This window comes from Lactuca saligna, chromosome 6 (assembly GCF_052625555.1).
Source record: "Lactuca saligna cultivar CGN05327 chromosome 6, ASM5262555v1, whole genome shotgun sequence".
In the NCBI taxonomy this organism is placed as follows: Eukaryota; Viridiplantae; Streptophyta; class Magnoliopsida; order Asterales; family Asteraceae; genus Lactuca; species Lactuca saligna.
The window spans coordinates 28,046,714-28,074,355 of NC_136422.1; the positions used below are offsets into that span (position 1 = coordinate 28,046,714).

Consider the following 27,642-nt stretch of genomic DNA (forward strand, 5'->3'; position numbering starts at 1 on the left):
GATTCATAATAATTTTCATCTTTGATTCTTGTTAGCAAAATATATATAAAAATCTATTTAAAGGATGCTCAAAGATGTATTAGGTGAAGAGTGGGGATCTTAGTAGGTTTAACATCTTACTTTGTTTTAAATATCAAACTGAAAGGGAGCTTTCAAACTCCAAATGGTCTATTATACCAACTTAGATTGTTAGTTTTCACCTGCTACAATCAACGATCACCTTGTAAATAGATTTTGATATGCATTTTGCCAACAAGAAGACCACCTTGTAAATAGATTTTGATATGCATTTTGCCAACAAGAATCAGACACAACATTAATTCTCCTAGTCTTGAAAAAATAATAAAATGTTTTCTTTAGATTTGTATACTGAAAAGTATCAAAACATTGTAAACAACAACAAAATGAAAAATATAGATATTATGAGTCAAAACAAAAAGGTTTGTACCGACCAAATCAAAAAAATAAATTAGAAAATTTAAAGGGGTTTTTTAGAAAAAAAAAAAAAAGCTTTTATGTAATAACTCTTTTAAAAATTTTAAGTGTTTTTAAAGTATTCAAAATTGGTTTTAAGTTTATCTAATGAAGTAATAAATATTATTCAACATTAGTTTACTTTACTATAAGATATGAAATAAAGGCTCGAGCTTTAAGAAGCCTAAAATTTTTTACACTTGTAGGCTTAGTCAAAGACTATTAGATTAGACGGAGTTGTCTCGACAAGAGTGAGGTAGACTCGGCAAACACCGGTCCGTGAACTCGGCATATCGAGCTTGGAGTCCAAACTCGGCAATGGCAATCCAAGTCTCTTTCTTCATCCCTTTTTCCCCATTTATTCTCCCCACTCGGCAACCTCACCCTTTCCTCTTCTTCTTTCATTCTTCTAACCCTTTTTTTCTTATTGGAGCTGAGATGAAGCTTGATTTGACTGACACCACTCCCTTCAAAGTTAACTATAGTGTAATACAAAAAGTAAATAAAAATCAATGGAAATTTGAGTAAACTAACCAATATAAATAAGTTTTTTTAATAATTATTTTTTATAGTTTTTAAAAAAAGAATACTTACTCTCGAATGCTCCATTCCAGATTTGATCTTGAATTTTTTTTCAAAGAAATCTCTCTACATATGTTCAAAATCAATTTCAAAGTGTTTAATGTCACTGTTTTTCAATAAAATATTTGAGTTTATGTATTAATATCATATACAGTTCACATTTACTATGTTTGCTTAACTTTTTGTTGGACTTAAGTGAAACACAACTTTTTTTAATTCCGAAATTTTTTATTTTCGGATTTGTTCTTGAAATGTCAAAGTTTTTTCCCGAACTCCGAAATTTCAATCCGAAATCTGAAATTTTGGTGCGGAATTTTGGAATGTTAGTCTAAAATGTATTTTTTATGAGAAAAAAAAATATTTTTTTCTCAGTATGAAATTATCATTCCGGACTAAATGGTTATTTTTACCAAAAACAATTTATTATTATTATTTTCTTCAAAGTTTAAATTGTGGTTAAATACTTTTACTAAATTTTCTAAAAGTAAATGATAAAAATAACTATTTTTTTGAGATTGTCAGATTGGTCACTGATGTTTATCTGCAATCTGAAATTCCATAAAATCATTTTGTGTATTTCGCAGTAATCATTTTGTGTCTGATTGGTCACTAATGTTCACACCATTTAAACCACTTGGGTTGTGGTGATTTGGTAAGGCATGTGGAAGATATGGTGGGTAACTTATTGACCCATGTTCAAATCCTGGCACTACTAAGCCCTTGTGGCCATGGAGGTTCGCCTACAGTGACTCCAGGGCATGAGGCAAAGCCTCATGTTTGCAGCGGGGGATTAGTCGGTGCGCGAAAGCTGGCCCGGAAACCCTCGTTAAGGAAGTTCCCTTTCCAAAAAAAAATGTTCACACCATTTATGATATTTTATATCTCCTAAATCATAAAAAAGTTTATATATATATATATATATATATATATATATATATATATATATATATATATATATATATATATATATATATATAAACTATCTCATAAAAAAATAAATAAATAAAGCTCTCACATAAAAAAATTAGCTTAAATATAAAGGATCACATCCGGCCCATTTCACACTGGATCACATCCAGCGAAATATCCATAGAGACAGTCGCACTGCAAAATGCCTAAAAATACGCCTTTTGGGTCATTGACAATAATCATTTCGTATGGTGGCCTACGAAATGCATTGTTATTGGTGGAAAATCTTTATTTTTTGGTTAATTTTTTATTTTTTTAGATAGTTGTATTTGTAATCTCCTCAATATAAATCTACCCTAAATTTACTTCTACATTTCTCCAAAACAATATTTGACATATTTCCAACAATTCCTATAAAACTAGGCAACAACCTCTTTGGTCAAAGTTATCATAAAATAATATGGTATAACACAAAATAAATTACTCAAAAGTTATCATATCATTATATGTTACTATTAAACTTATAAGACTATTATTGACGAATTATATATGCACATTAATATACACAAAGAGATCAAAGGAGAAATAGAAACTGAAATTTCTTGAAGATTCAAAATCAATTTGGAGAACTTTTTCCCAAATGTTTTGTTGTCACAATAACATGATTGAATCACAAATTGAGCATGAAATCATGAACGATAACATTGCAATAAAAAGAGATGAAATTAAAGTAAATGAATTAAGTCGAAAGGAGCCATCACTATCTTCACCATAGTCATTTTCGCCACCATCTATGCCTACTTCAGCATCTCCATTCCCATCAGTCCACTTCCCAAGCTTATTGCTCCTGTTTTGATCACCAAAACTCGATATTTAATTAAATGTATCACAAAATAATATAATTATCATTGAACTGGATTATATAAATTGTGTATTTTAGAACACCATCTTGATTGTTGTAAAAGTTTGTATGTAATAAACATGTAAACCTTTATGGACATTGAAAAAAAATACCTATTTCATACTTTTATAAGCAAATATCGGACCCGTTGCATAAAAGACAAATCAACTTTAGGTGGCTATAATCTATATAGATATAATATTACATATCTTTTGTTTATTTATAAAAACTTATAATATAAGCTTTTGCTTTTTTAAAACATGTTCTTTTATAGAGTTGGATGCTAGTATGTTTCTAAAACCATGAGCTTATAACAACCATAATATGATCTTTTTAAAAAGACTATTTGGTCAAAAGCCTATGTAAAGTCAAAAAAAATTGTAGATGCTTTTTTATATTATTTAAAAGTTTACAAACATAATAGATAAGAGTTTTTTTCATACTTATAGTACTAACTTTATTTTACACTATAAATTTTATTGGTAAAATCCATAAATAAAGCTTTCCTTTATTAAATTTTATATTTGTTGATATAGTGACACCTAAAAATACTCATTGAAAAACTAGTGGATACTCTTGGCCCCAAAATGCCTACTTAGCATGTCCCACACATATTATTTAAACAGAGTTACTAAAGAACATTGTGGGAGCTAAATTTCTTTGAATAAAAGGCACATGGCCTATACACCATCAAATTTGCTAAGTGCTGAGGTAACAAAAGAAGCATGATTGGTGGAGAACTAATGGATTAAAATTGTAACTTTGGATAAAATTTCAAAATATTCATCATTAGTCTATCCCATTAATACATTACATTTAAGAAAAAGAAATAGTAGAGAAAATTAAGATTGAGGTAAAAGCAATGACAAGACTAAAAAAAATAATAATAAAAAGAGTCAAAAGTATGTGTTAGATAAATGTAAAGTAACAATGTTAATTTTGTTTAATTCACTTATACGTAATTTGTGTTTTTATATAATTATTTTTTAAAAATTCATTTGAAATTTAAAAAAATATTTAGAGTTAACTAATTGAAAAATGAGGTCGAACCTGCTACCAAGCACGCCGGAGTTCATGGTGAGTTGGTCGATCAATCCGGCGGATTTAGGCTCGACACTGTAAGCTTTCTCATACTTGAGCTCTAACCCTTCGCCGGAAGCCACAAAGAAAGCTCCGTTCACCAGAATATCTCCTTCACTCCTCCAATTCCACCCTCTCCAATGCTCCTGTGCTGTTTCCACCCTCTTCGTCACCTTTCCGATCAAATTTCCGACGTTAGAATCATCAAAAATTCATACACTGTTATTAAATTTTTTTTAAAAGTTGTCTACCTCCTTGGCGTTAGGATTCGCCGGAGCAGTATACCGGTTTCCTTGACTGTTGATCGTCGGATTTCCACTACCTCCGATAGCGTACATTTCCCACCGGGAATACACATTGTTAACGACGTGAATATACCCTCTCCGGCACCGGGGCATTCTCTGCACTAACTTTTCTCCGAAGTGATTGAAAGCGATGGTCACCTGCATGCCGGAATCCGGCAAGTAATCATCGCTGTGTCCTAACAGCATTACCTCGTCGTGATGCGAGAAGAAGTTGTTGGATATGGTGATTCCGGTGGACCCCATGACGGCGTCTATCAACCCGTCTTTACAATGCGACAACGAGCAGTGATCAATCCAAAGATCACGAGACCCGAATATGGAAATCCCATCGCCGTCGGATTTTGTTCTGTACCCGTAATGCGTTGGGCTTGACCGGACATTGGTGTTGCCGGACTCGTAACAATGGTGGATGTGGATGTTATGGATGATGACGTTGGTGATGTACTGGAGTGTAATGCAGCCGCCGCCGGTGATGTGGACGTTGGCGCCACGGCCGTCGACGGTTTTGAAGCTGTTGAAGATGAGTTCTTGTGAGAGTTGGATGTGCATGTTGGTGGGGAAGACGATCCAGAGGGGTTCAGTTTGGATGACAGCCCACCGTAGAGTGCCTGGACGGGGGTTGACGGCGTCGTGGTCGGAGGAGTCGGTGACGACGTAGTAACGGCCGCCTTTGCCGCCTAAGGCGTATTGGCCGAAGCCGATGCCGCAGTCGGCGAGACGTTGGCGGTTGAGGTGCCAGTTGGGGTCGCAACGCCAGCAGTCGTCGATGGGGTTTCCGGTGAGGCAGTTGGTTGTTGTGTCCTCGTTGGCGTATGATAGCATTTCTCTTCTTGTTATTGACACATTTACCCTCCTGCATTTATGTTTTTCTTATAATTAAAACAATTATTTTACACATTTAATGGAAATTAATTGATTTTAAATATAAATTATTAAAATTAGACAACAAAATGTTTAAAATAGAAAGCAAAAGCGCACAGTATCCAAAACATGGACCACGTTTCATGGCCCATGGGCCCACCCCATAATATCTTGAAGAAAGAAAAAGTCAAAAGTAGGCTAATTAAACTAATATTAATTTAATTATTATAATATTAGCACTGGGCTCAAAGGAAAAACATCCATAATCCTCTTTTTTACAAATTATGTAATTTTTGTTTATAAGTTATTTGGTTTTATTAGCTAAATCTTTTATTAACTTACATATTAAATCAGCTATTATAACTTATTATGCATTAAAACTACATGTTTAATTAAATTATATTTCCTTGTTAGTATAAAATATATTTTTTGGATTTAAAACCTTTCAAGATCTTTATAATAATATAAACACCAGTAAAAAACTTTCATCTTTATAAAAAAGGGATATCCAAAAAATAAAGGAGGAAAACTATATAAAAAAGTGTTTTATAATTAGTAACGTTATGTTTTTTTTTCTATTTTTTTACACCATACACTGTAGAATAAGTTTGTTAAAATATGCGAATCTATTATTCATCAACAGAAACAAGTGGTACAATAGTAAATAAGAAATATAATACCTGAGAAAACGGATAGAGAACATAAATGGGTTGACCAAAAGTCCATTTTTCTTCCTTTTATGTAGTTTTATTAATAATTTAGAGTTCAATTTGAGTGGAAAAAAAACTATATTTTGGGTATTTTCTAGATGAATCTTCTCATTTGACCTATTTAAAACGTTAATCATGAACAAAACAATTTATTCAACAAAACCGAGTGTTTGTAAAGAAATATGGAAAGCTAAGCATAAAAAAAAGTAAAAAACATAGTAAATAAGGTACATTGTGAAGAAAAAGATGTACCTTTGAAGATCTTGAGCAACAAGCTCAGGGGAAGGGTGTTGGCCTTGTAGGGTTACATTCTTGAAAGCCATTGATGCACAAGTTTCTTCAGCTATGTTCACTACTACTAACAGAGTGTACAACATCACAATGCAGCTTCTTCTGAGTTCCATTGTCAGTGTGTCTCTAGTGTGTGGTTTACAGTGAGAGGAAGGGTAGAATGGTAAATTTGAGTTGAAGTGGAGATTGAGAGAGAGAGGATGTAGGGAGGGCTGAGTGGTCACTTCTCAGACAGCCTCCATCGGTGGTGGGTGAGTGGTGATTTATAATCAAAGTAAAAGCGAATTTGGGAAGGAGATGGGGGGCCCAAAGGGTCTTAAAGGGTAAAAGAGACAGGGTGATAAGAGCGACAAGGATGTTATTGTCAACTATTTCTCAAAGGCAAAAGCATTAATGTAATATAAGAGGTGTTAAAATGTAGAAGTTCATTAAGTTCCATGATGTTTGAAAGAGGTCTCAAGTTAAAATAGGTAAATATTTTAGGAAAATTGTTTTTTTAGGGTAATAAATTATAATAAATTTTTTGTTTGTGTCAATGATTTCACATTAAATTTACATAATCATGTTCGTTGTTCAAAAAATATTGTTTTGACAAACTATTGTAGGTCTAGACTATTTACATGTTCAAAAAATATAATCAAACTCACATTTTCACATTTGATGTTCAAAAACAAGATAAACTTCATAATTGTATATATAATTTACTATTAAACTAATTTATATATATATTTTTTCTCACTATCATCGATTTTTCACTTATCATTCCCCACCAACACAATAGCAAAGAAGAAAGATAACACATTTTACATATTTATTTTTTAAAACACTAAAAGCGTACGACCCTTCATTCTCATCTCTAGTAAAAACATCACCACCCTTTTTTTTACTATCATTGACATCCCTCACATCTTTGCTTGCTTTTCTTCATCTCCTATTACTTTATGAAACCAACATACCCTAACATCCTTCTCTCATCCCTTTCCTCTTGAAACACATGAGACCAATAATCAAATTCGTTCAAGGATTTTTTTTATTAGTTTCTTAGTGGTGGTAGTGGAGATGGATGATTGTGGCGGTAATGAGGTGATAGAAAATGATGTTTGTTGTTGGAGAATGATGGTGGTGGTGAGAGGTGGATGGTTGTGGTGATAATAGATGTATTGGCCAGAGAAAATGATTGAGACACATTTTAATGGGTAAATCATGTATATTTTTTTGGTAAATAGTGTAACACCCATTTCCCAAAATAGATCGGTTAAACACCTCGAAGGATCAAAGGAAAAGTTTTTGCGAAACACCTTGTCCCATGATATGGCAAATTTAGCACCACATCATGGCATGCCAAATACATGAATGTATATTCAGGTGTCTGCCACGACGTGGCACCAACTGCATCCTAAGTCCATGATCTTTTAGGTTTTCCTCCATATTTAAGCCCATGAACTCAAGCTTTAGGGCATCATCTTCAACCTGCACCCCTTCCATATACAAGACTTTTCATTGGTTAGTGGATCGGGAGTAAGCTCGATAGCTGTTAGCGGTTAGCGTATCGGGGGTAAGCACGAGAGCTACTAGAGGTTAGCGGAGTGGGGGTAAGCCTAAGAACAGCTAGTGGTTAGCAGATTGGGGTAAGCCCGAGAGCCGTCAGTGGTTGGCAGGTTGGGGGTAAGCCTAAATGTTGTCAGTAGATACTAGATCAGGGTTGTTAGAGCCGAGTGGATATATGGCCTAGTTTAGTATGTGGTCAATTGGGTTTTCATTCAAGTTTGTTAGTGCATTATATATGTAAGGTTATTGATGTCGAAGGTCATTCATGGCTTCTATATTCGACATACCAGTAGGACGGTGTGTGGTCGGAAGGATCTCAGACCGATCAAATGTACATATTTCAGTCGACATAGTGGATGTATAGGCTAGTGTAGTCTTTTTCTATTGGGGTTTTGTTTAGGGTTTCACCGGTACGTCGGTTTTACGTTGTCGGCTATTGTGTTGGTTATATTTCCTTATATGGTTAGGACGAGAGGTCTTGGTTAAATCAGGCCTATGAGTTTTGGTCAGCACTAACGACGTAAAGGTGGCTTTGTTTACCTGGATGTTAGGTATAACTTTAGGGTTGACAAGTTATGGGCAAGTGAGTTAATGATTCTCAATGTGGGTTAGTAGCTATATGTTGGAGTTCGTTCTTCGTCGATTCATGTATTTCTAGCTAAGAATGGTGTTGGTATAATGGTCAGAAAGTGGTCAGCTGCTTAGGAATGTTGCATTAGATGTGATTCAGATCTTTAGAGTCTCTGCTTGGATTAGATTATGAGCCTAGTGTTGGAATTCTTTTTTCGATGATTGTAGATGTTTCCATTCAATTGATCTTAACCCATTTTGAAGGAATCGGGTTTGGAGAACCCACCGAGTATTTGAAGGGTGTTACGATAATGAAATCTGAAAATAGATTTTGAGGACGAAATCTAATTTAAGTGGGAAGAATTGTAACAACCATTTCACAGGATAAATCAGATGAAAGATTGGAAGGATCAAAGACAAGGTTTTTAAGAAAAACCTTGTGTCACAATGTGGCGGACGGAGCACCACATCGTGGCATGCCAAATACATGAATGCATATTAAGGTGTCTGCCACGACGTGTTAAGAGCAGGTCCATGACGTGGCATCGACTGCAACCCAAGCCCTTGATCTTTTTGGGTTTCCTCCATATTTAGGCTCTTAAACTCAAAGTTTAGGGCGTCCTCTTCAGCCTCCATCCCTTCCAAATGAAATCCTAGCCTCCTTGAAGCTTTGAGAGCTTGTTTCTTTGGTTTAAAGCTTAGTTCTTAGTATTTAATGGACATTGAAGAAAAAGGAAGATCATATTGGAGAAAAGGAGCAAGGAACTAGCTTGGATCCACCATCTACTTCAGATTTCTGAGTGATTATTGGTATAAAGATCTCATATTGACTTATGTTCTTCTTGGTGAAAGTTTGAGTCCTTTGTAAGATTTTGGTCCCTTCCTTGAATGCTCTTGGAGTTTGAAGGACTCCAGAGCTTGTGACGACTTTTCTAGGACATTAGACATCTATGGAATAAGAAAAAGGACAATGTTTGGTGTATCTTGTGTTCATGCTCAATTTATAGCTTTATTAAGGACTTAGTGGACATATGGTTGTACATCTAGCCTTGGTATAGAGTTGTATTGGATAAAGTTGGAAACCTTATCCATTAAGTCGGTTTCAAAGAGTAGATCTGAAGTTTTGGGATTATATCTGTGACATCCCCAAAATCACGGCCAGAAAAGACCGGTTTAATTTATGTTTTTAAAAATAATTTCAGAGTAATCCTTTGATTAAAACAGTTGCGGAAGTTGTTCCCAAAACAAAATATGATAAAAATAAGATTTACCAAAGCATTTCTTAAAGAAATGTATTTTTCATTATATTACAATACTCGGGAAGCCATGTTCCGATAAACAAACCAAAAGCATAAACATTCCAATACATACCTTACAGCAGTTAAATATAACAACAGATCTATAATCCAAAAATAACTTGACAAGTCATCCAACTTATGCTCTGGCGCCACTACCTGTAATACAAAGAAAATTGAATGAGTCGGGCTTGAGAGCCTAGTGAGCATATAGGGTTTTCAACCCACAATAAATTATTATATTTAATTCTGCCAACCCACAATAACACAATTACTCATTCCCGTTATTCTCACTTTACATCTCTAAGACAACTAACACAAGGGACCTAGTCTAAGAATATTTCATCGGGGCGACGACACATGCATTCGGGGGTTTCCCAGTAATATATGTCAAATAAGGAAACCATGAGGGGGATGGAGTAAAATGAATGAACACCCAAGTTCATTAACAACTACAGGTGGCGAGCCTTCTAGCGTTCCATAGAACTGTCTAGGAAAGTCCGTGGTCGTCATCTAAACTCCGCTAGATGACTTAATCGAAAACATCGAGGCCTCTCATCTTTTTATCACAAGTTAACTATCTACCCATGTTCTACCCAACATGTTAGTAGATAAAATATACATTTTTATACATAATTTAAAACCTGTATAGTATGTTCATTCAAAACACATCCCATATAAAAGATGAGACACATAAACATAACACGTATTTCATAGAGGATAAATCATATCTATGAGATTAGAAGATAACAGCGATACACTCACATAACACATAAATATAGTACGTTAAATCGATACTTGTATAAAATCGTGAATTTGAAAGAGATTATGTACCCCCTTCAAATCAACACCAATATATAAACACATAACACATATTTTATAGTAAATACTTCGTATTTATGTATTAGAAGAAAGTAATTACACACTCAATTGATCAAAAGATGATCGAACAACACTACCGCTTGTAGAAGTAGTATTCTTCGGCAGATCTAGAAGATCTTCACAAAAATTGGGCTCCTCGTGGGCAGAGCTTCGGCTCGTAAATTTTACTTCTCAGGATCTTCGGGGCTTCGGGACTTGATTCGGGTCTCGGGAATGATACCGGGGCTTCGGGATAATTCTTGCACGAAAAACGAGGTAAAAACGCGAGAGAAGGAAAGAAAATAGCAACTGAAACTCGACAGCCTCGACTTCCTTTTATAGGGGGCTGGATCCTCGATTTACATTGGGTGTAAATCCAGGTACGCTGGGCGTAACCCGGATAACGTTGTTGACTCCCTCCCCCTTTTGGATAATATCGGATATTTTATAATTAAATTTAATATCGAAATTATTTAATAAACTTCAAAAAAATCATATCTTCCTCATACGAATTCCGTCTTCGACGTTCTTTATATCCCCGCGTAGGTGAGACTACGCTCTACAACTTTCATTTAGACTCCGTCGGCTAAATTTGACTTTTTTTTATTATTTATTTTTAGTAGGCCGGGACAGGAAAACTCCGTTATAAATTCATAACTTCTTCATCCGACGTCCGTTTTCGCCTATCTTTTTATCGTTTCACTACTATTAATGAGATCTTCAATTCTCGTTTAGATTGTTTCGGCTGAAAACCGCTCGGTCTCAAATCGAGTATTCGGATTGCATACTGCTAAGTCGAAACTTAGAAAAATCATAACTTCCTCTCGGTTTAACGAACTCTACGACTTTCGTTTAGATCACTAAGGCTAAATATTGCTCTAACGTAAATTTCACTTTTTACGTCATTCAGCGTTGTCGGTTTTGTCGCGAAACTTCGGCAGGTCGTAATTTCTTTGTTTTAACTCGGATTTCGGCATTCCTTATATCTCCGGAATCCTTGTTTCAACCACTACATCTTCATGCAAAAATATCGCGCTTATCTCACATTTTAATTTTGACGCTCATTTTATTCTTAATTCATTAAATTATAACAATTAAGAAAATAAACAGATAATACTCAAATATTTTATCACTAATACTTCAAAAAGAGTTATAAGGATTAACCTAGATTATTACATCAATGATAATGCCTAGCCTGGAAACGCAGGCGTTTCAATATCTATAAGGATTAAGCCCTTAATGAAGAAGTTGGTACTTTGTCAGATCCCATGACATGGCTAGGGCTTTACACGTCATGACGGCGCACTAATGATCGACTGTTTTGACCTTAGCTGGCTACGATGTGGCCAAGAGCTTGGCACGCCGTGGGGATCGTTGACCTTTTGATCGTTGACTTTTTTTCTCATTGACTTTTTGACTAGTTTGACCTTGGGTCATATTTTAAGGAATTAGATTATTGATTAAGGTTCCACCTTGGTTTGGAGCTAGTCGAGTCCCAAGAACAATCAATACAGGGTGTGAATGTATCGCTTTGTTTTCTTAGGTCTTCGATTCAGGCGAGTTTCCTCACTATAATATGTATTACAATGTATATCCTTGTATGTTAGGACATAGGAGTAGTAGTATGATGGTTAGAGTATTAGTGGATTGGTAATCATCTGGAGGAATTCCTTAGGGGTTGTTGTGACATCCCTATTTTCACGGTCAGAAAAGACCGATTTGTTTATGCTTGTTTTTAAAATCAGAGTACTCTTTTAAAGAAAACAGTTGCAGAATTTGTTCCCAAAATAAGATATGATAATAACTTATCAAAACATTTCTCAAAGAGAATGTATTTTCATTTAATAATAAAACCTCGGGATGTCATGTTCCGATACAGACATATAAGCATAAACAGAACTTACATTTAATTACACAATTGATTTATATCTCCTTTAAATCTCTCTGTGAAATATGTCTTCGTATTAATACCTGTGATACAAAGAAAACTGAGTGGGTCAGGCTTGGGAGCTTGGAGAGCATATAGGGTTTTCATCCCACAATGTTATATCATATATTTATAAATATAGAACATTCTTGTACAATTTCACCATATAAAGGAAACTCTTATCCCACCCCATGGATCCTCACAACGACACGATCTAAACTCTCGTATCTAAAATTTTCCTCTTTACCTGATCCCTACTCACGGATCTGAAACTAACCCTTTTCACCTGATCCATACTCACGGATCTAAAACTACATAATCCATACTCACGGATCTAAAACTAACCTCCTGATCTGATCCATACTCCCGGATCAATAATTGTACCTAATCCATACTCCCGGAATAAGGACAATTAACTATACCCTAATCCTGATCTGATCCATACTCCCGAATCAGTAACTGTGCCCAATCCATACTCCCGGACTAGGGACAATTAACTTAGTCTTAATCCATACTTCCGGACTAATAACAAGTTTTATCTCTTTACCTGATCCATACTCCCGGATATAAAACTAACCTCTTGGTCTAATCTATACTCGCTGAATAACTAGATCAACAACAACAACATCGGGACCTCTCATCTGTTTATCACACATCAACTATCTACCCATGTTCTACCCAACATATTAGTAGATAAAAATATATATTTTTATACATAGTTTAAAACCTGTATAACATTCTCATTCAATACCTATTCCACATAACAGATGAGGCATACCCACATAACACGTACTTCATAGAGAATAAATCAGATCTATGAGATAGAAGAAAGTGAATATACATTCACGCATATAACAACAAAATATACACATAACACGTATTTTATACTAAATACTTAATAATTATGCGTTAGAAGAAAGTAACCACACACTCACATGATTAGAAGATGATCGGACAGCACTACGACTTGTAGAAGTAGTATTCTTCGGTAGATCTGGAAGATCTTCACAAAAACCGGGCTCCTCGCGGGCAGAGCTTCGGCTCGGGAATCACACTTCTCGGGATCTTCGGGGCCTCGGGACTTGCTTCGGGGCTCGGGAATGATACCGGGGCTTCGGGATATTTCTTGCACGAAAAATGATGCAAAAACGCGAGAAAACGGGAAGAAATGAGCAAAGAAGTTGGTTGCCCTCGACACCCTTTCATAGGGGGCTGGAAGCTCACTTACACTGGGCGTAATGTGGATAAGCCCGTTGACTCCCCCCCTTTGGATAATATCCGAATTTTTATTTAATTTAAATACCGAACATATTTAATAAACTTCAAAAATTCATATCTTTCTCATACGAACTCCGTTTTCAACGTTTTTTATATCCCCGTGTAGGTGAGACCACGATCTACAACTTTCATTTAGACTCCGCCGGCTAATTTTGAATTTATTTTTATTATTTATTTTAGTAGGCCGGGACAGGAAAATTTCGTTATAAATTCATAACTTCTTCATCCGACATCCGTTTTCGCCTATCTTTTTATCGTTTTACTACAATTAATGAGATCTTCAATTCTCATTTATATTGTTTCGGCTAAAAACCGCTCGATCTCAAATCGAGTATTCGGGCTGCATACCGCTAAGTCGAAACTTAGAAAAATCATAACTTCCTCATACGAAGTCAGATTTGGACGTTCTTTTTATGCACGCTCATGGTTTAACGAACTCTACGACTTTCGTTTAGATTGCTAAGGCTAAATATCAATCTAACATAAATTCACTTTTTACGTCATTCAGCGTCGTGTCGGTTCCGTCGCGAAACTTCGACAGGTCATAACTTCTTCGTTATGACTCGGATTTCGGCGTTTTTTATATGCACGGAAACCTTGTAACATATACTATAACTTAGTTAAGATTATTCATTCTAAATAATCTTTCATCAAAAATTCATTTTTGACGTCTATCGTCTCTAAATTGACTAGCCCGGATCTACGGGTGTTACAGTTGTATGTAGTCATGTAGCATAGCATAAGAACTCTTGATCTAGGCTTTCTTGCATGTTCTTTGTTTAGTTGTAGCTCTAAAGTAGGATCTTCTATTCTAATGTCTATCTTACCTCTGGTTATATATAGCTATAACATCCTTACAGATCTTGCAGTAGTGGTGTGGCGTGTGATGTATGCAAGTAGCTACACCTAATTTTAATATTTTTAACCTAACTATCTTAACTAACTAATTGAACCTAAACAATGTACCTAGTCAAAATTATAAAATAGTCGGGTAAGTCGGATGTCGATCTCAGAGAACGATATTGATTAGTTAACCTATCTACTATTAAATTAACCTAAATTATCAACAAAGTTGGGGTTTTTATCTGATTTTACAAGACCAGATGAATTTAATTCTACTAACACGAAATTCAACCAATTACTAAAAACACTCATGTTTGGTTCGAATCCACTTCTTCTATCTGGTTAGCTAACAATTATGGATTGTCAAAGTTGGTTTTCTAATTTATATTATATTAGTAATTTAAGTCTAAATTTATCAATAATTAACTTATTCATGTAAAACTATGCATGTTCACACACAATCAAACACAAAATTAGTTATAATGATGAATAGGCTATGTAAAATTTATTACGCAAACACAATTATAGTCACAATTATGTTCTCCAGCACATCTAAATTTAATTACCTTAATTGCTATCTAAGTTTTTAAAGTTGGCTTTGATATTACCTGTAGCGACTGCAAATGTAGAAAGATGTTTTTCAAAAATGAAGTTTGAAGACCGACTTGTGCAACAAAGTTGGTGATGACTTTTTAAACGACGCGTGACCTTGCAATGTTGAGAATGAAGCACTTGCAAAATGTGAGAATAAAAAAGTAATGGAGCGGTTTCAAAAAATATCTGCACAAAAAGGACAAATTTAAATTGTAATAAATCGTTGTTATATTATGTTTTGTATTATGTTTGACTAGAAAAAAATTATATTAGACGTAATGAATCATTTTTATGTTTTATATTATGTTTGACCAGAAAAAAAATTTATACAACTCCTAGTATTAATTCATGCGTCCGCCACTTAATCGTTGTGAATTTAATTCATTTAAACATGTTCTGATTTTAAATATATGGTTATGTTATGTTATTTATTCTACACTCATAAATTTATTAACCTTTAACTTTCTTTTAGCATAATATGCATTTCATGACTTGGTGAATAGGATTTCAGCCAAAAGGAGAAAATGGGGATTTTAGTTCCTATGAGGGGCACGAGACATAAAAGTCCTTTTTAGTAAACATCCTAGTGTTGGGTGAAGAATAATAACTTTTGTGTAGAATGTTGGATATTTTATCGACATTTTTTTCAGGTGACATCAAGTGTAATTTAAATTTATATAATAGTTTATGTTTTTTTAATATTTTACAATTAAATCCAACTGCAATATTTTGAGGGTTGCATGTATTTCCAATGTGGCTATATTTCGTTAAATATGTCATTTTTTTTGTCTATCCGAGATGTTACAATATAACAATATTACAATAGTAAGTACAACTTCATGTCAATGTTTTCCATTATTTTTACAAGCAGGCAAATTGAGGCAGGTTCTTTCTTTTACTACATTGGAGGGACTCCTTTCCTCTTAATTCATTCAACCCACTACCACATCATCGTTTTTTTCTATTATTTCTTTTACAACCCTCCCAACTCACAACATATAGAAATCATATCTTTCCCAATCCACTCAACTCATTTAATACAATTTTAAAGAAAACTTCTAACCACGCGAAACAATGGCCATTTTCCTAGTTTATATGAAAACAAAAAAATAATAATAATAAAAGGAAATAAGAGAACAGGTTATCAACCCCACATGCATAAAAAAAAATGAATCAATATTTTATGTTTATTTCTCATTCAATATGCAATTAAAACAAAATAGACGGGTTGATAAACCCGCTGAGTGGAGTAAATGGATGAAACCGTTCAACCCATTGTTTGCTAGGAACCATATGCCGGCGGTACCTCCTGTATCTAGAGATAGCAAAAAAACCCGTACTCGATGGGTACCCGAAACCCTAACCCGAGTTGACCGGGGATGGGAATGGGTATACCCGAATATAAAAAGTGGGGATGGGGATGAGGATGGTTCTACCTGTCGGGTACCCATACCCGTACCCGAAACCGGCCCCGAGGGGTACCCGATATATATATATATATATATATATATATATATATATATATATATATATATATATATATATATATATATATATATATATATATATATATATATATATACTGTTACTTATGTTTTTATTTTTAATAATGCATAAGCAAATTTTCAGTAGACAATGTAAGGTTTTTTAACAATCAAACGTATAGTTTTGGTAAGAATTTTTATATTTTTTTTTTTGTAAAAAATGATTTTATTTGTAACCTTAAATGTTATTGTTCGTGTTTGAAGACATTCAGTGATTATAGTGTTTTATATTAGTTCTGTTAGTTTTTGTTTTGTTGGTTAATGTATAATTATGAGTTATTTTTCATAAAAGTTCAAAACTTTGTAACGGAGAAAAATCACCAATACCCATTGGGGATGAGGATGGGGATAGATTTTTAATCCCCGATGGAGATGGGGTCGGGTATGGGGATGGGGATGAGGATTCGGGTATGGGGGTGGGGAACACGAAACCCGTTATACCCGTACCCATTGTCATCCCTACCTGTACCAAAAGTTCAATCCCCTGGACTCCTTCCTCCCTTATTAACGCGATGTTTTGATAAAACATGTCTTTTGTTCCTTTTGTTCATTTTAAATTATTAGGCTAAATGGTCTCATTTACCGTCGGTAAACATTGGGCCCCACCAAAAGAATTACCGCCGGTACAATACCAATGATGGATTTTTACCGGTGGCTAAAATTTAAAAATGGAATGCTGGTTTGGAATGGAACGTTACCAACAGTTGGCAACGACTACTTTTTCATTTTTTTCAAACAAATTTACTTTATATATATATATATATATATATATATATATATATATATATATATATATATATATATATATATATATATATATATATATATATATACCATTATTCCAACACATTTTACCAATTTACATAATTTTCATTCAAAATGTCTTCCACAATACAAACTCTTCCAAGCAAAATGATCCAAACCAAAATGTTTACAACCAATTCATACTTTTCGGCTATGATCCGTTATCACCACCACCTTACCGGCCACAAATGGATGTTGTTCTTAGCTATTATTCACAATTCCAAATGCTACAACAAATCCAATTCCAATCCCAACCACAAACCTAACCATCTTAAACCCAATTTCAATTTCAATCCCAACCGTCTTTCATACCTTCAATCGAAATTCTTTCTGATTTCGAACACGAGGAACAACAACCTTAAGAAAAAAAAGGAAGGCCGATCCAAGAAGATGGACACAAAAAGAAGAAATTGAGTTGGCAAAGGCATGGGTTGAAATATTCGAAGATGGTAGCACGAGAAATGGTCAAAATCGTGATCAATTTTGGTTACGTATCACGTGGCGGTTTTGTAAGGGAATGGGTCGAGATCCAGATTATCGGACCTCCGACCAATGTAACTCGAAATGAAATCTTATGAAAAAACCCGTGACACATTGGAATGGAATTTACACAAACTTTGAAAAGCAACGAGCTAGTGGAGAAAGTGAAGAGAGTTTGTTGAAAAAAAAAACGCACGCTACATTTCAAGATGATATACCAAAGCCTTTTAAGTTTATTCATGTGTGAGAAGTTGTCAAAAGAACCATCGGGTGGAGGGAACTTGCAACGCATGAAGAAATTGCTAATCCGTTAAAAAGAAGTCGAACATCTTCATATTCGAGCTCACAAAAAGCGTCATCGGATGGTCACGTAGGCGTTAATCTTAATGATGTTAACGGTGAAATCGAAGAAATACGCCCGCCTCCTCCACCAATGGGAAGGGACAAAACAAAAGCTCAAACAAGAGGAAAAGAGAAAGCGACATCTTCAAATTCGTCAGTCGGAACTGAGCGGCCAACTAGATCGGAGAAAATGATAGCACAAATGGTACAATTGAATTCAACTTTGGAGAGATATATGACTGAAATCATCCAGCTCACAAAGTATTTTGCTGTTAATGCAAAATAGGAGGCACCTCGACCCCGACAATCAAGAGGCGTCTAAAACGGTGAAGAGTCGATTCGGGAAAAATATAAGATAAACCGCAAATGAGCCTTTAGTCACATTTTCCTGACGTGTCGTTTTGGACATGCAAAAGATTGTGGATGAGGTTAAAATGGGGTCCACTTAATTTTTAAAATAAAAGTATATTGTAATGAGTGTTATAGATGAGGTGGCTCAGAGGTTACTAATTAATCCCTTCATTTCTTCAAAATGATCAAATAGACCGGACAGAAACAACTTTGTTCTCTCATAAAATATGAAAATAATTTAAGAGACAAATGTGTAATACATTGTAGGGTTATTGTGTTATTTTTTCTATTATAAATGACAAAAGATAAACTATATTATAAAAAACAAAGAAAACAGTAATATGTAATGTTTTTTTTCAATCATTTTACATAACATAAAACTTATCAAATATTAATAAACAATTTGCTTAATATATTACGTTTTGATACCAAACTAGCAGGAATCAAGTGTGCGCCTTTGGCGCTGTGTTGCATTTAAATGATGATAAATATTTATGTGGAAATTGTCAATGGATAGTTTGACGTTATGTCGTGAAGAAAAACGCGAAGTCAAGGACTGTGAAATTGTTGTTTGCAAGAATTTAAAAACTCGATTGTGGAGTTGTTGATGCTCATTTTGCGAAAGTAAAACAATCGAGTGTTTGCATCTGTGAATCAATTTGAAGTCAATTGGGTTAATATTCGCATATGGGTTCAACATATGAATTTTTGATTTCACAAGTTTAGAGTTTAAGAACTAAACTGTGTTCGCATCTGGAATGAAAATTTTGTGGTTCGCATTTGATTAATTAGGTTAAAATGCGAAGCTTCTTGTAATTTCGTCTGAGCTGCTTCAATAAGATCTGCTAGTAGGTTTTTTGGGACCAGTAGTTTCAATCGATTTTGAAATTGAGTATTGTTCGCATTTGTATGAGTGTAGTCGATGAATCGATAAAGCAAGAACATATGAGTTTTGATTCGCAATTGGATTGATGATTGAGGGATGATTCGTGAAGAAAAACGCGAAGTCAAGAACTGTGAAATTGTTGTTTGCAAGAATTTAAAAAGTCGATTGTGGAGTTGTTGATGCTCATTTTGCGAAAGTAAAACAATCGAGTGTTTGCATCTGTGAATCAATTTGAAGTCAATTGGGTTAATATTCGCATATGGGTTCAACATATGAATTTTTGATTTCGCAAGTTTAGAGTTCAAGAACTAAACTGTGTTCGCATCTGGAATGAAAATACCAAATTGTTAGGCTGTTACGATTTCACCACCTAAAATATGTATATTTGTATTATAATATATTATCTTGTTAGTATTTCATGAATGCAATCAATAACACTGCTTTGAATGCGAAGTTGGATTTAGCTTTGCTATAAGTTTCAATCGATTTTGAAATTGAGTATTGTTCGCATTTGTATGAGTGTAGTCGATGAATCGATAAAGCAAGAACATATGAGTTTTGATTCGCAATTGGATTGATAATTGATGGATGATTCGTGAAGAAAAACGCGAAGTCAAGGACTGTGAAATTGTTGTTTGCAAGAATTTAAAAACTCGATTGTGGAGTTGTTGATGTTCATTTTGCGAAAGTAAAACAATCGAGTGTTTGTATCTGTGAATGAATTTGAAGTCAATTGGGTTAATATTCGCATATGGGTTCAACATATGAATTTTTGATTTCGCAAGTTTAGAGTTCAAGAACTAAACTGTATTCGCATCTGGATTGAAAATTTCGTGGTTTGCATTTGATTAATTAGGTTAAAATGCGAAGGTGATTAATGCGAATGGATGCGAAGGGTGTAAGAATGAAGATGCGAAGTATTTCACAGTAGAATGCGAATTGGGGAAGAAAACAGAAATTTTCAAATATTATCCCTGGAGTTTCGCATTTTTGGAAATAAATATTCAACTTCGCAAATGGGGGTCATAAAATGATGAAATTGTACAATTTTTAAAGAGATACACACAGACATACGTAAGAGAAGCTTATTTTTACACATACACATACACATCGATGATCAATTGAGTGGATCGAATAAAGAATTTAAGATAGAAAATAATTAATAAACAACTTCTGAATCAAAGATAAATAGAAACCTTGATTAACAAATTCAATGAGAAGCAAAATTGAAGTCGCAGAAGAAGAAAAAAAAATTCAATTATACGATTAACACAAACATTGAGAAGCAATCATATTTGTGAAGAAAAACGCAAAGTCAAGGACTGTGAAATTGTTGTTTGCAAGAATTTAAAAACTCGATTGTGAAGTTGTTGATGCTCATTTTGCGAAAGTAAAACAATCGAGTGTTTGCATCTGTGAATCAATTTGAAGTCAATTGGGTTAATATTCGCATATGGGTTCAACATATGAATTTTTGATTTCGCAAGTTTAGAGTTCAAGAACTAAACTGTGTTCGCATCTGGAATGAAAATTTTGTGGTTCGCATTTGATTAATTAGGTTAAAATGCGAAGCTTCTTCTAATTTCGTCTGAGCTGCTTCAATAAGATCTGCTACTTCTCGAATGTAAGCAATGAGTGAGAGTATCAATTATCATTTTAACGATCAACTTCTCCCATAATGATATCTATAGTACCTAGTATCATCATAATATCAGCCAATTTCATTCTTTTAACTAACTGAGGAAGAATTTGCAAATTAATAAACCCCGGTGGGCGAATTTTATAGCGCCAAGGAAAAACACCCTTATCTCCTATCAGAAAAATTCCCAATTCTCCCTTTGGTGCTTCGACTCTCGCATAAAGTTCTTGCTTCGACAATTCAAAAGTCGGAGAAAAAATAATAATTTATTATGATGCAATGGATTCATAGTCATGTCTTGCTAAGGTGCTTTATTAAGTATTTTCCACGCTCCTCGAGGCCATTGAATCTGCTGCAGATGTCATCATAGAAGAAGAAGCTGTTCTTCTTTTTTCTGCATCATGAATGCCCAGTCTTTCTCTGCCGTCAACTCGATGTCGTCGTCACCTGCAAGCCGACGACGAAACCCCTTGTCGGAATTCCAAACGGGAAGTGGAAGGAAGAGCCATGATGCAAAGAGGAAACGAAAAACACACAATACACAACGAAGAACAGAAACAAACCTGAAGAACTGATCGACAGAAAAAGGAAGAAGAGTTGAGAAGCAGCAGGAAGGTTTGACGAATGGTGAAGGAACGTTTGACCTTACGTGGGAAAAACAAATAAAGAAGGAAAGATAAAGGCGGTGGGTGTGTCCAATGTGTTAAATCAGTTAAAGAACAGTGGTTAGAACCGTGTAAAGCAAAAATTAATGTGGCATTCACCAACCCGTTTGTGAATTAATATATATATAATGTAGTCCAAACATATTTTCTACATCTTTATTTTGACACCAGATAACATAATAAATACTTTAAAAAAAATAAGTTGTGTAAAATAAACTATCTCAAACATCCCTAAATAAACTTGAGTATATTTGTAGTGTAAGAATAAAAAATTGTTTTAAAAAAACTAATTGTTAGTTTTTTAATACAAAAATCCAAGTTCATAGATAAAACTTAGATTTTCGAAATTGGTATTTGCATGTTTTTTTTTTTTTTTTTGAACTTTTTCGATGTAATCAAATGACATCGTTTTGTTTTCTTTAAGACTATCTAAAAATTAAATAATTAAACGACAAGGAATTTAATGAGAATATAGAGATAGCTATATAATTGCGTGTATGAAAAGGGGCTAGACTTTGAAGTGTTTTGTTTGACTGAAGATCATGGATTCATAGGGGCTCCCGCCTGTCAGAAGCCGAAACTCTACCGTTGGAATGCTAACTTGCGCCTGCAACTGCACGACCACCGCATGCTACTTCACCATCACTTTTACCTCCGTTTCTGCCTTTTTAGAATTTAGATCCGAAAAAGTTACCACAAAAAAATTATCTTATGAAATATTTTTCTTAGATAACTTTTAATTTTAATTAAGGTACAAGTATATAAAAATGTAGGTTTTGTTTTTTAAAGTTAATTAGTTTATTTTGTTATTTGTTAAAATCATAAAAGTAATTTATTTTAGCTTATCAACTTATAATCTAGATTTTCATAAGTTATTTTAAAATAATTTTTGTTAAGTTTATGGAGTTTTTTTCAAAAATATTTTAAAAATGTTTTGAATGATATCTAATTGTTTTAGTTATATATTTAAATATATATATTTATTTCATGTTACATTGCAATTTAACTTATAAAATACTTTTAGTAAATGTTATTAATTTATAACCTAATTTATCAGTTAAAAATTAACTTACATTTAATATGTTAAATGAGGCTTTAGTCATGTTAAGTTACGTTTAGAATACTCTTGGATATTAGGATAAATGTTTAAGAAACCGATATTGTTAGAACATAATGTGAAATCGTAAAGGACGATGATGCGTACAAAATATTTTTTATTCATACACAATAAATTATGATTTATACAACTATACAATATTTTTTATTCATACACAACAAATTATGATTGATACAACAATACAGTACAATCATTTAAAATATAATTTATTGTATATGACTAAAAAGTATTATGTATCATATTTTATAGCAATGTTAGAAGGGATGATATTCATTTATTATATTCCTTTTAACTACAAAAACAAGAATCCTATGTGGATAGGACATAAAAGATTTATAAAATAAGACATAAACACTTGGGCTTGAAAAAAGAAGTCGTGAGTTCGAGTAAACACCAGAGGTCATTTTGTGACAGGTTAATATTATAAAAGTTTTAAATTTTTAACGCGTAATTGGAAAAAGTCATAATATTTTTTTATTATTATTGTTGTGGCCACAACTTTCTCGCAGAATTATCACTCTAGCTCACTTAACGAGTTTCATGGTTAAGTTGGTTAATTTTTTTGCAAATCAGTTCTAAAAAGTTCAAATTTAGTCCTTGAGGTTTGAAAAAAATTACACCACATGGTTTTTTAACTTTATTTTTTATTTTTTGTATACTTTATTTATTTTCGGTTTTTTTTATAAATATATGTACATTTTTTATTTTATTTTTTTATATATATTTTACTTATTTTCTTTTTTTAACTTTATTTTTCAACAATTTTTTAAAACCTTTTTACCTTTTGTTTTCTATTTTTTAGTGTATATATAGAGTATATTAGAGTTTCTTTTTAGGTTTTTTCATATTTCTTTTCGTATTATATTTTATTTTTTCATCTTTTTATTATTTTTATTTTTTTCTTATTTGTTTTTTTTGTTTTTTTTTTTTGTATTTTTATCTTTTTATTGACATTTTTCAAAAAATATAAAATGTATTAATATATTAGAGTATATTACAATTTTGATAATCTATAGTTTTTGTAATTGTTTTTTATTTTTATTCAAGCAAATAAAGTAGTTATGTTTATATTTGTAATTTCGGTCCAACTTATTTTCTTTTTTTTTCTTTAGTGCTATTATATTTATGTTACGAAAAAATGAAAATTAAAAAAATAGTTTGTTTACTAAGAATTGGTGTTTCAATGTATTATATAACTTGCAAATTAAATCATATTTCTATATGTGATATCAATAGATTAAATTCAAGATAATATTTTTCAATTTGATAATAGACTAAATATATATATATATATATATATATATATATATATATATAATAGTCGATCTTTATAAAAAAACTTGTTATAGTAATTTATATTGAATTTAATGTCGTTTACTTGAATCAAAGTAAATAAAAACATTAGAAAAACAATAAATAACTAAAATAGGAAAAAAAATAGAAAACAAAAATTATAATATGAAAAAATATTAGAAAAACCATAAATAACAAAAAATAGAAAAATAAAATAAAATAAAAATGTGAAAAAAATAAAAAATATAATACATATGAAAAAACCTAAAAAAACTCTAATATACTCTATATATACACTAAAAAATAGAAAACAAAAAGTAAAAAAGTTTTAAAAAATTGTTGAAAAATAAAGTTAAAAAATGAAAATAAATAAAGTATATATATAAAAAGAAAATAAAAAATGTAAATATATTTATAAAAAAAACCGAAAATAAATAAAGTATACAAAAAACAAAAAATAAAAAACCATGTGGTGTAATTTTTTTCAAACCTCAGGAACTAAATTTAAACTTTTTAGGATTAATTTTGCAAAAAAAGTTAACCAACTTAACCATGAAAATCGTTAAGTAGGTTAGAGTGACAATTCTGCGAGAAAATTGTAATCACAACAATAATAAAAAAAATATCAGGGTTTTTTCCAATTACACGTTAAAAATTTACGATTTTTATAATATTAACTCTTGTGATAACCCTTTGGTATAAAAAGTTCATTATATTATAGAATATATTTGTTCTAAATATATATTGTAGTAGAGGCTGATTTAAAAGATTTAACACCACGTTTACAAAAGAGTAAATTACACTTTTTGTCCATATGGTTTGCATCTGTAAGCAGTTAATTTTTAAAATTTTTTACGTAACTCGTTTTTGTGGTTTTTAAAAGGTGCATGTGTAATTGTGTATGTTCCTAAAGCCGTTACTGTAAATCCATTCTGTTAAATGCATAGAAAGTGATAATGTGCATTTATAACCTTAATTTTATTTATTTATTTTTCTTTTGTTATTTTTTTATTTTGACATTTTCTAATTGTTCATGCGCCATTTCTATAAAACATGGAAGATATGCCCTAAAGCCTTAGCACTTCTCTCATCAATCATCGAACTTCTTTAGAAGCTGGTGATGTTGTATGCCATGAATGCTTAGGATTGGTTTGTTGTGGTTGTAATATTTGATCATTTCCTTCCATTGTAATCCTATCGATGTTGCCATAATTGGAATCGTGTTTGTTGTCATAAAGTCATGGATGCTTGGAATTGGCACAGTGGTGATCCAGGGGTTTGCGGGCATTACAATCACATGATGCCTCTGATTTTAAGGGACCTCTGAATTTTGAGACAAATATATGCATACTTATGATGTTGATACTTTTATAAAATCATTTTTATGTGTTATCATTATAAAAAATTAGTTGTATATGTTACTTATATACACAATGCAACATTCGTTTGCAATCTTGAAGTCATTTTAATTATAAAAAAATCAAAGAAAATCAAAAAACTTAAAATCTTATCATAAATTTTAAAATTTATCACAAATTTGAAGAAATTATCCATATGCAAAGAAAAATACAAATTCATTTCTAACAAACGATTTTATATTTTATAAAAGACATTTTACCCGAAAAATCTAATACAACAAATCAAAATCTAATCGTAAATTCTCTAAATTATTTTTCCTCAACAAAGTCTCATTTTAAAATTATTGTCAACTATAAGGTGAGAAAAAAGAATTGAAGTGCGAAAACAATGATTCAAACTCCTGATATAATAAAAGCTCTATATAAACTTGTTGATGAAGAGATATATCCAATTAAAAGTCAAAATTGAAGTTACTTGTTTAAGAGAGTATGAACATTGCAAATTTGTTTTCATAGTTGGTACGGTTATATTGTATTTGTTAATATTTTTAAGTTTTGAATTTAATGGTAGCAAAATAACTTAATATTATCAAAAAAAAAAAAAATGATGCGGTCTCACTTTGAATTTCACACAATATCAACAAAATGTCCGCGACAAACCTGAATTTAAATGTTGTGGTTGGAACCTTTGATTATTTCCTTCGATTGTAATTATGTGGATGTTGTGGGATGGAAACATGGGCAATTACAAGGATGCATAATATGATCACTAGGCTGTGAGGAATGGTCACCACCAAATCACCGAAAAAGTGGTGTCATCTCTGCATCACTTCACTTTTACTATCAAGCCACTAGAGATAGGAAATGATTACCACTAACAATATTCATTTTTTTAAAAGCTATATTAAATAAAAAACATCATTTATAACGTAAATAAATATTTTATTTTTTATTTTTCGTAACATTATATTAAATAAAAAACATCATTTATAACGTAAATGAATATATATATATATATATATATATATATATATTTTATTTTTTGTTACATTATATTAAATAAAAAAATAATTTATAACATACATAAATTTTTTGAAAACACAAAAAAAATAAAACAAAATTTCATTAATTAAAAATATAGAAATTTAAAACCTAAATTACTAAAATAAACATAAAACATAACAAATAAAACATTACATTATTTAATTAAAAAAACATAAGAACATAAAACATAAAAACCATAGACAGATGCTACTCGTTTTCCTCACCATCCTCATCGCCCTCATCCGCCTCATCGTCACCGTCGGCATTCAGATCGCCACCATCACCTTCATCATCTTCGTCTTCCTCGTCATTTCCCCTTGGAGTTGTCTTCCCCATATGTGTTCGGTCAAATCATGACGTAGATTGTGATGTGTTTCACGATTTTGTATTTTCAAAACTCTAGAGAAGTATGACGGGCTGCTAACTTGTATTACTGCAGGTGGATTAAGTATATCGTTCCCAGTAAATGAACAAATAGCCCTGCCCTCTTCTTCTATTATCATGTTATGTAAAATAACACAAGAAGTCAACACCGTCGTCAGTTTTGCCATATCCCATGTTCGTGTTGTATGTTTGATTATGTGCCACTTTTGTTTTAGGACTCCAAATGCTCATTCCACATCCTTCCGTGTAGACTCATGTGCTAACTTGAACAATTTTCTTTTTTCATCGGCTGGAAATGAATATGATTTGACAAATGTAGCATACTCTGGATATATCCCATCAGAGTTAGGTAATACCCATACTTATATTCATTTCCATTCAAAACGTATGACATGTCTGGTGCTTTACCCTGTAAAATATTGTTAAATAACGGAGATGCTTGAAGCACATTCAGGTTATTGTTGGATCCCATCATACTAAAGAATGCATGTCAAAACCTTAAGTCTTGTGAAACAACCGCCTCTAATATAACAGTCGGGACCCCATGATAACCCCGCGTGAATTGACTATGCCATGCATTGGGATAATTTACCCACTCCCAATGTGTACAATCAATACTACCAAGCATCCCTGGAAAACCATGTTTAGCTTGATGTGCGGCATACAACTGTTCGACATCACTTTTAATCGGATGTCGCAAGTATAT

At 32.6% G+C, this 27,642-nt stretch overlaps 1 protein-coding gene across 1 annotated transcript; it reads right to left on the bottom strand.

The window, feature by feature from the left end:
- Positions 1-2,563: 2,563 nt before the first annotated feature.
- LOC145000380 (Pectin lyase-like superfamily protein) lies at positions 2,564-6,371 on the bottom strand. Its single transcript, XM_078959591.1, has 4 exons — positions 6,075-6,371; positions 4,198-5,104; positions 3,917-4,119; positions 2,564-2,812 (listed from the first exon to the last, which is right to left on the bottom strand). The coding sequence occupies exons 1-4, from the start codon at positions 6,224-6,226 to the stop codon at positions 2,617-2,619; spliced, it is 1,458 nt and encodes a 485-aa protein (XP_078815717.1). The 5' UTR covers positions 6,227-6,371; the 3' UTR covers positions 2,564-2,616.
- Positions 6,372-27,642: the final 21,271 nt, after the last annotated feature.

Coding starts and splice junctions, on each gene's coding strand:
- LOC145000380 (XM_078959591.1), bottom strand. CDS start 6,226: ATGGAACTCAGAAGAAGCTGCATTGTGATGTTGTACACTCTGTTAGTA. Junction 4,120..4,197: donor CGAATCCTAACGCCAAGGAG/GTAGACAACTTT, acceptor TTGATCGGAAAG/GTGACGAAGAGGGTGGAAAC. Junction 2,813..3,916: donor TCCGGCGTGCTTGGTAGCAG/GTTCGACCTCAT, acceptor TGATCAAAACAG/GAGCAATAAGCTTGGGAAGT.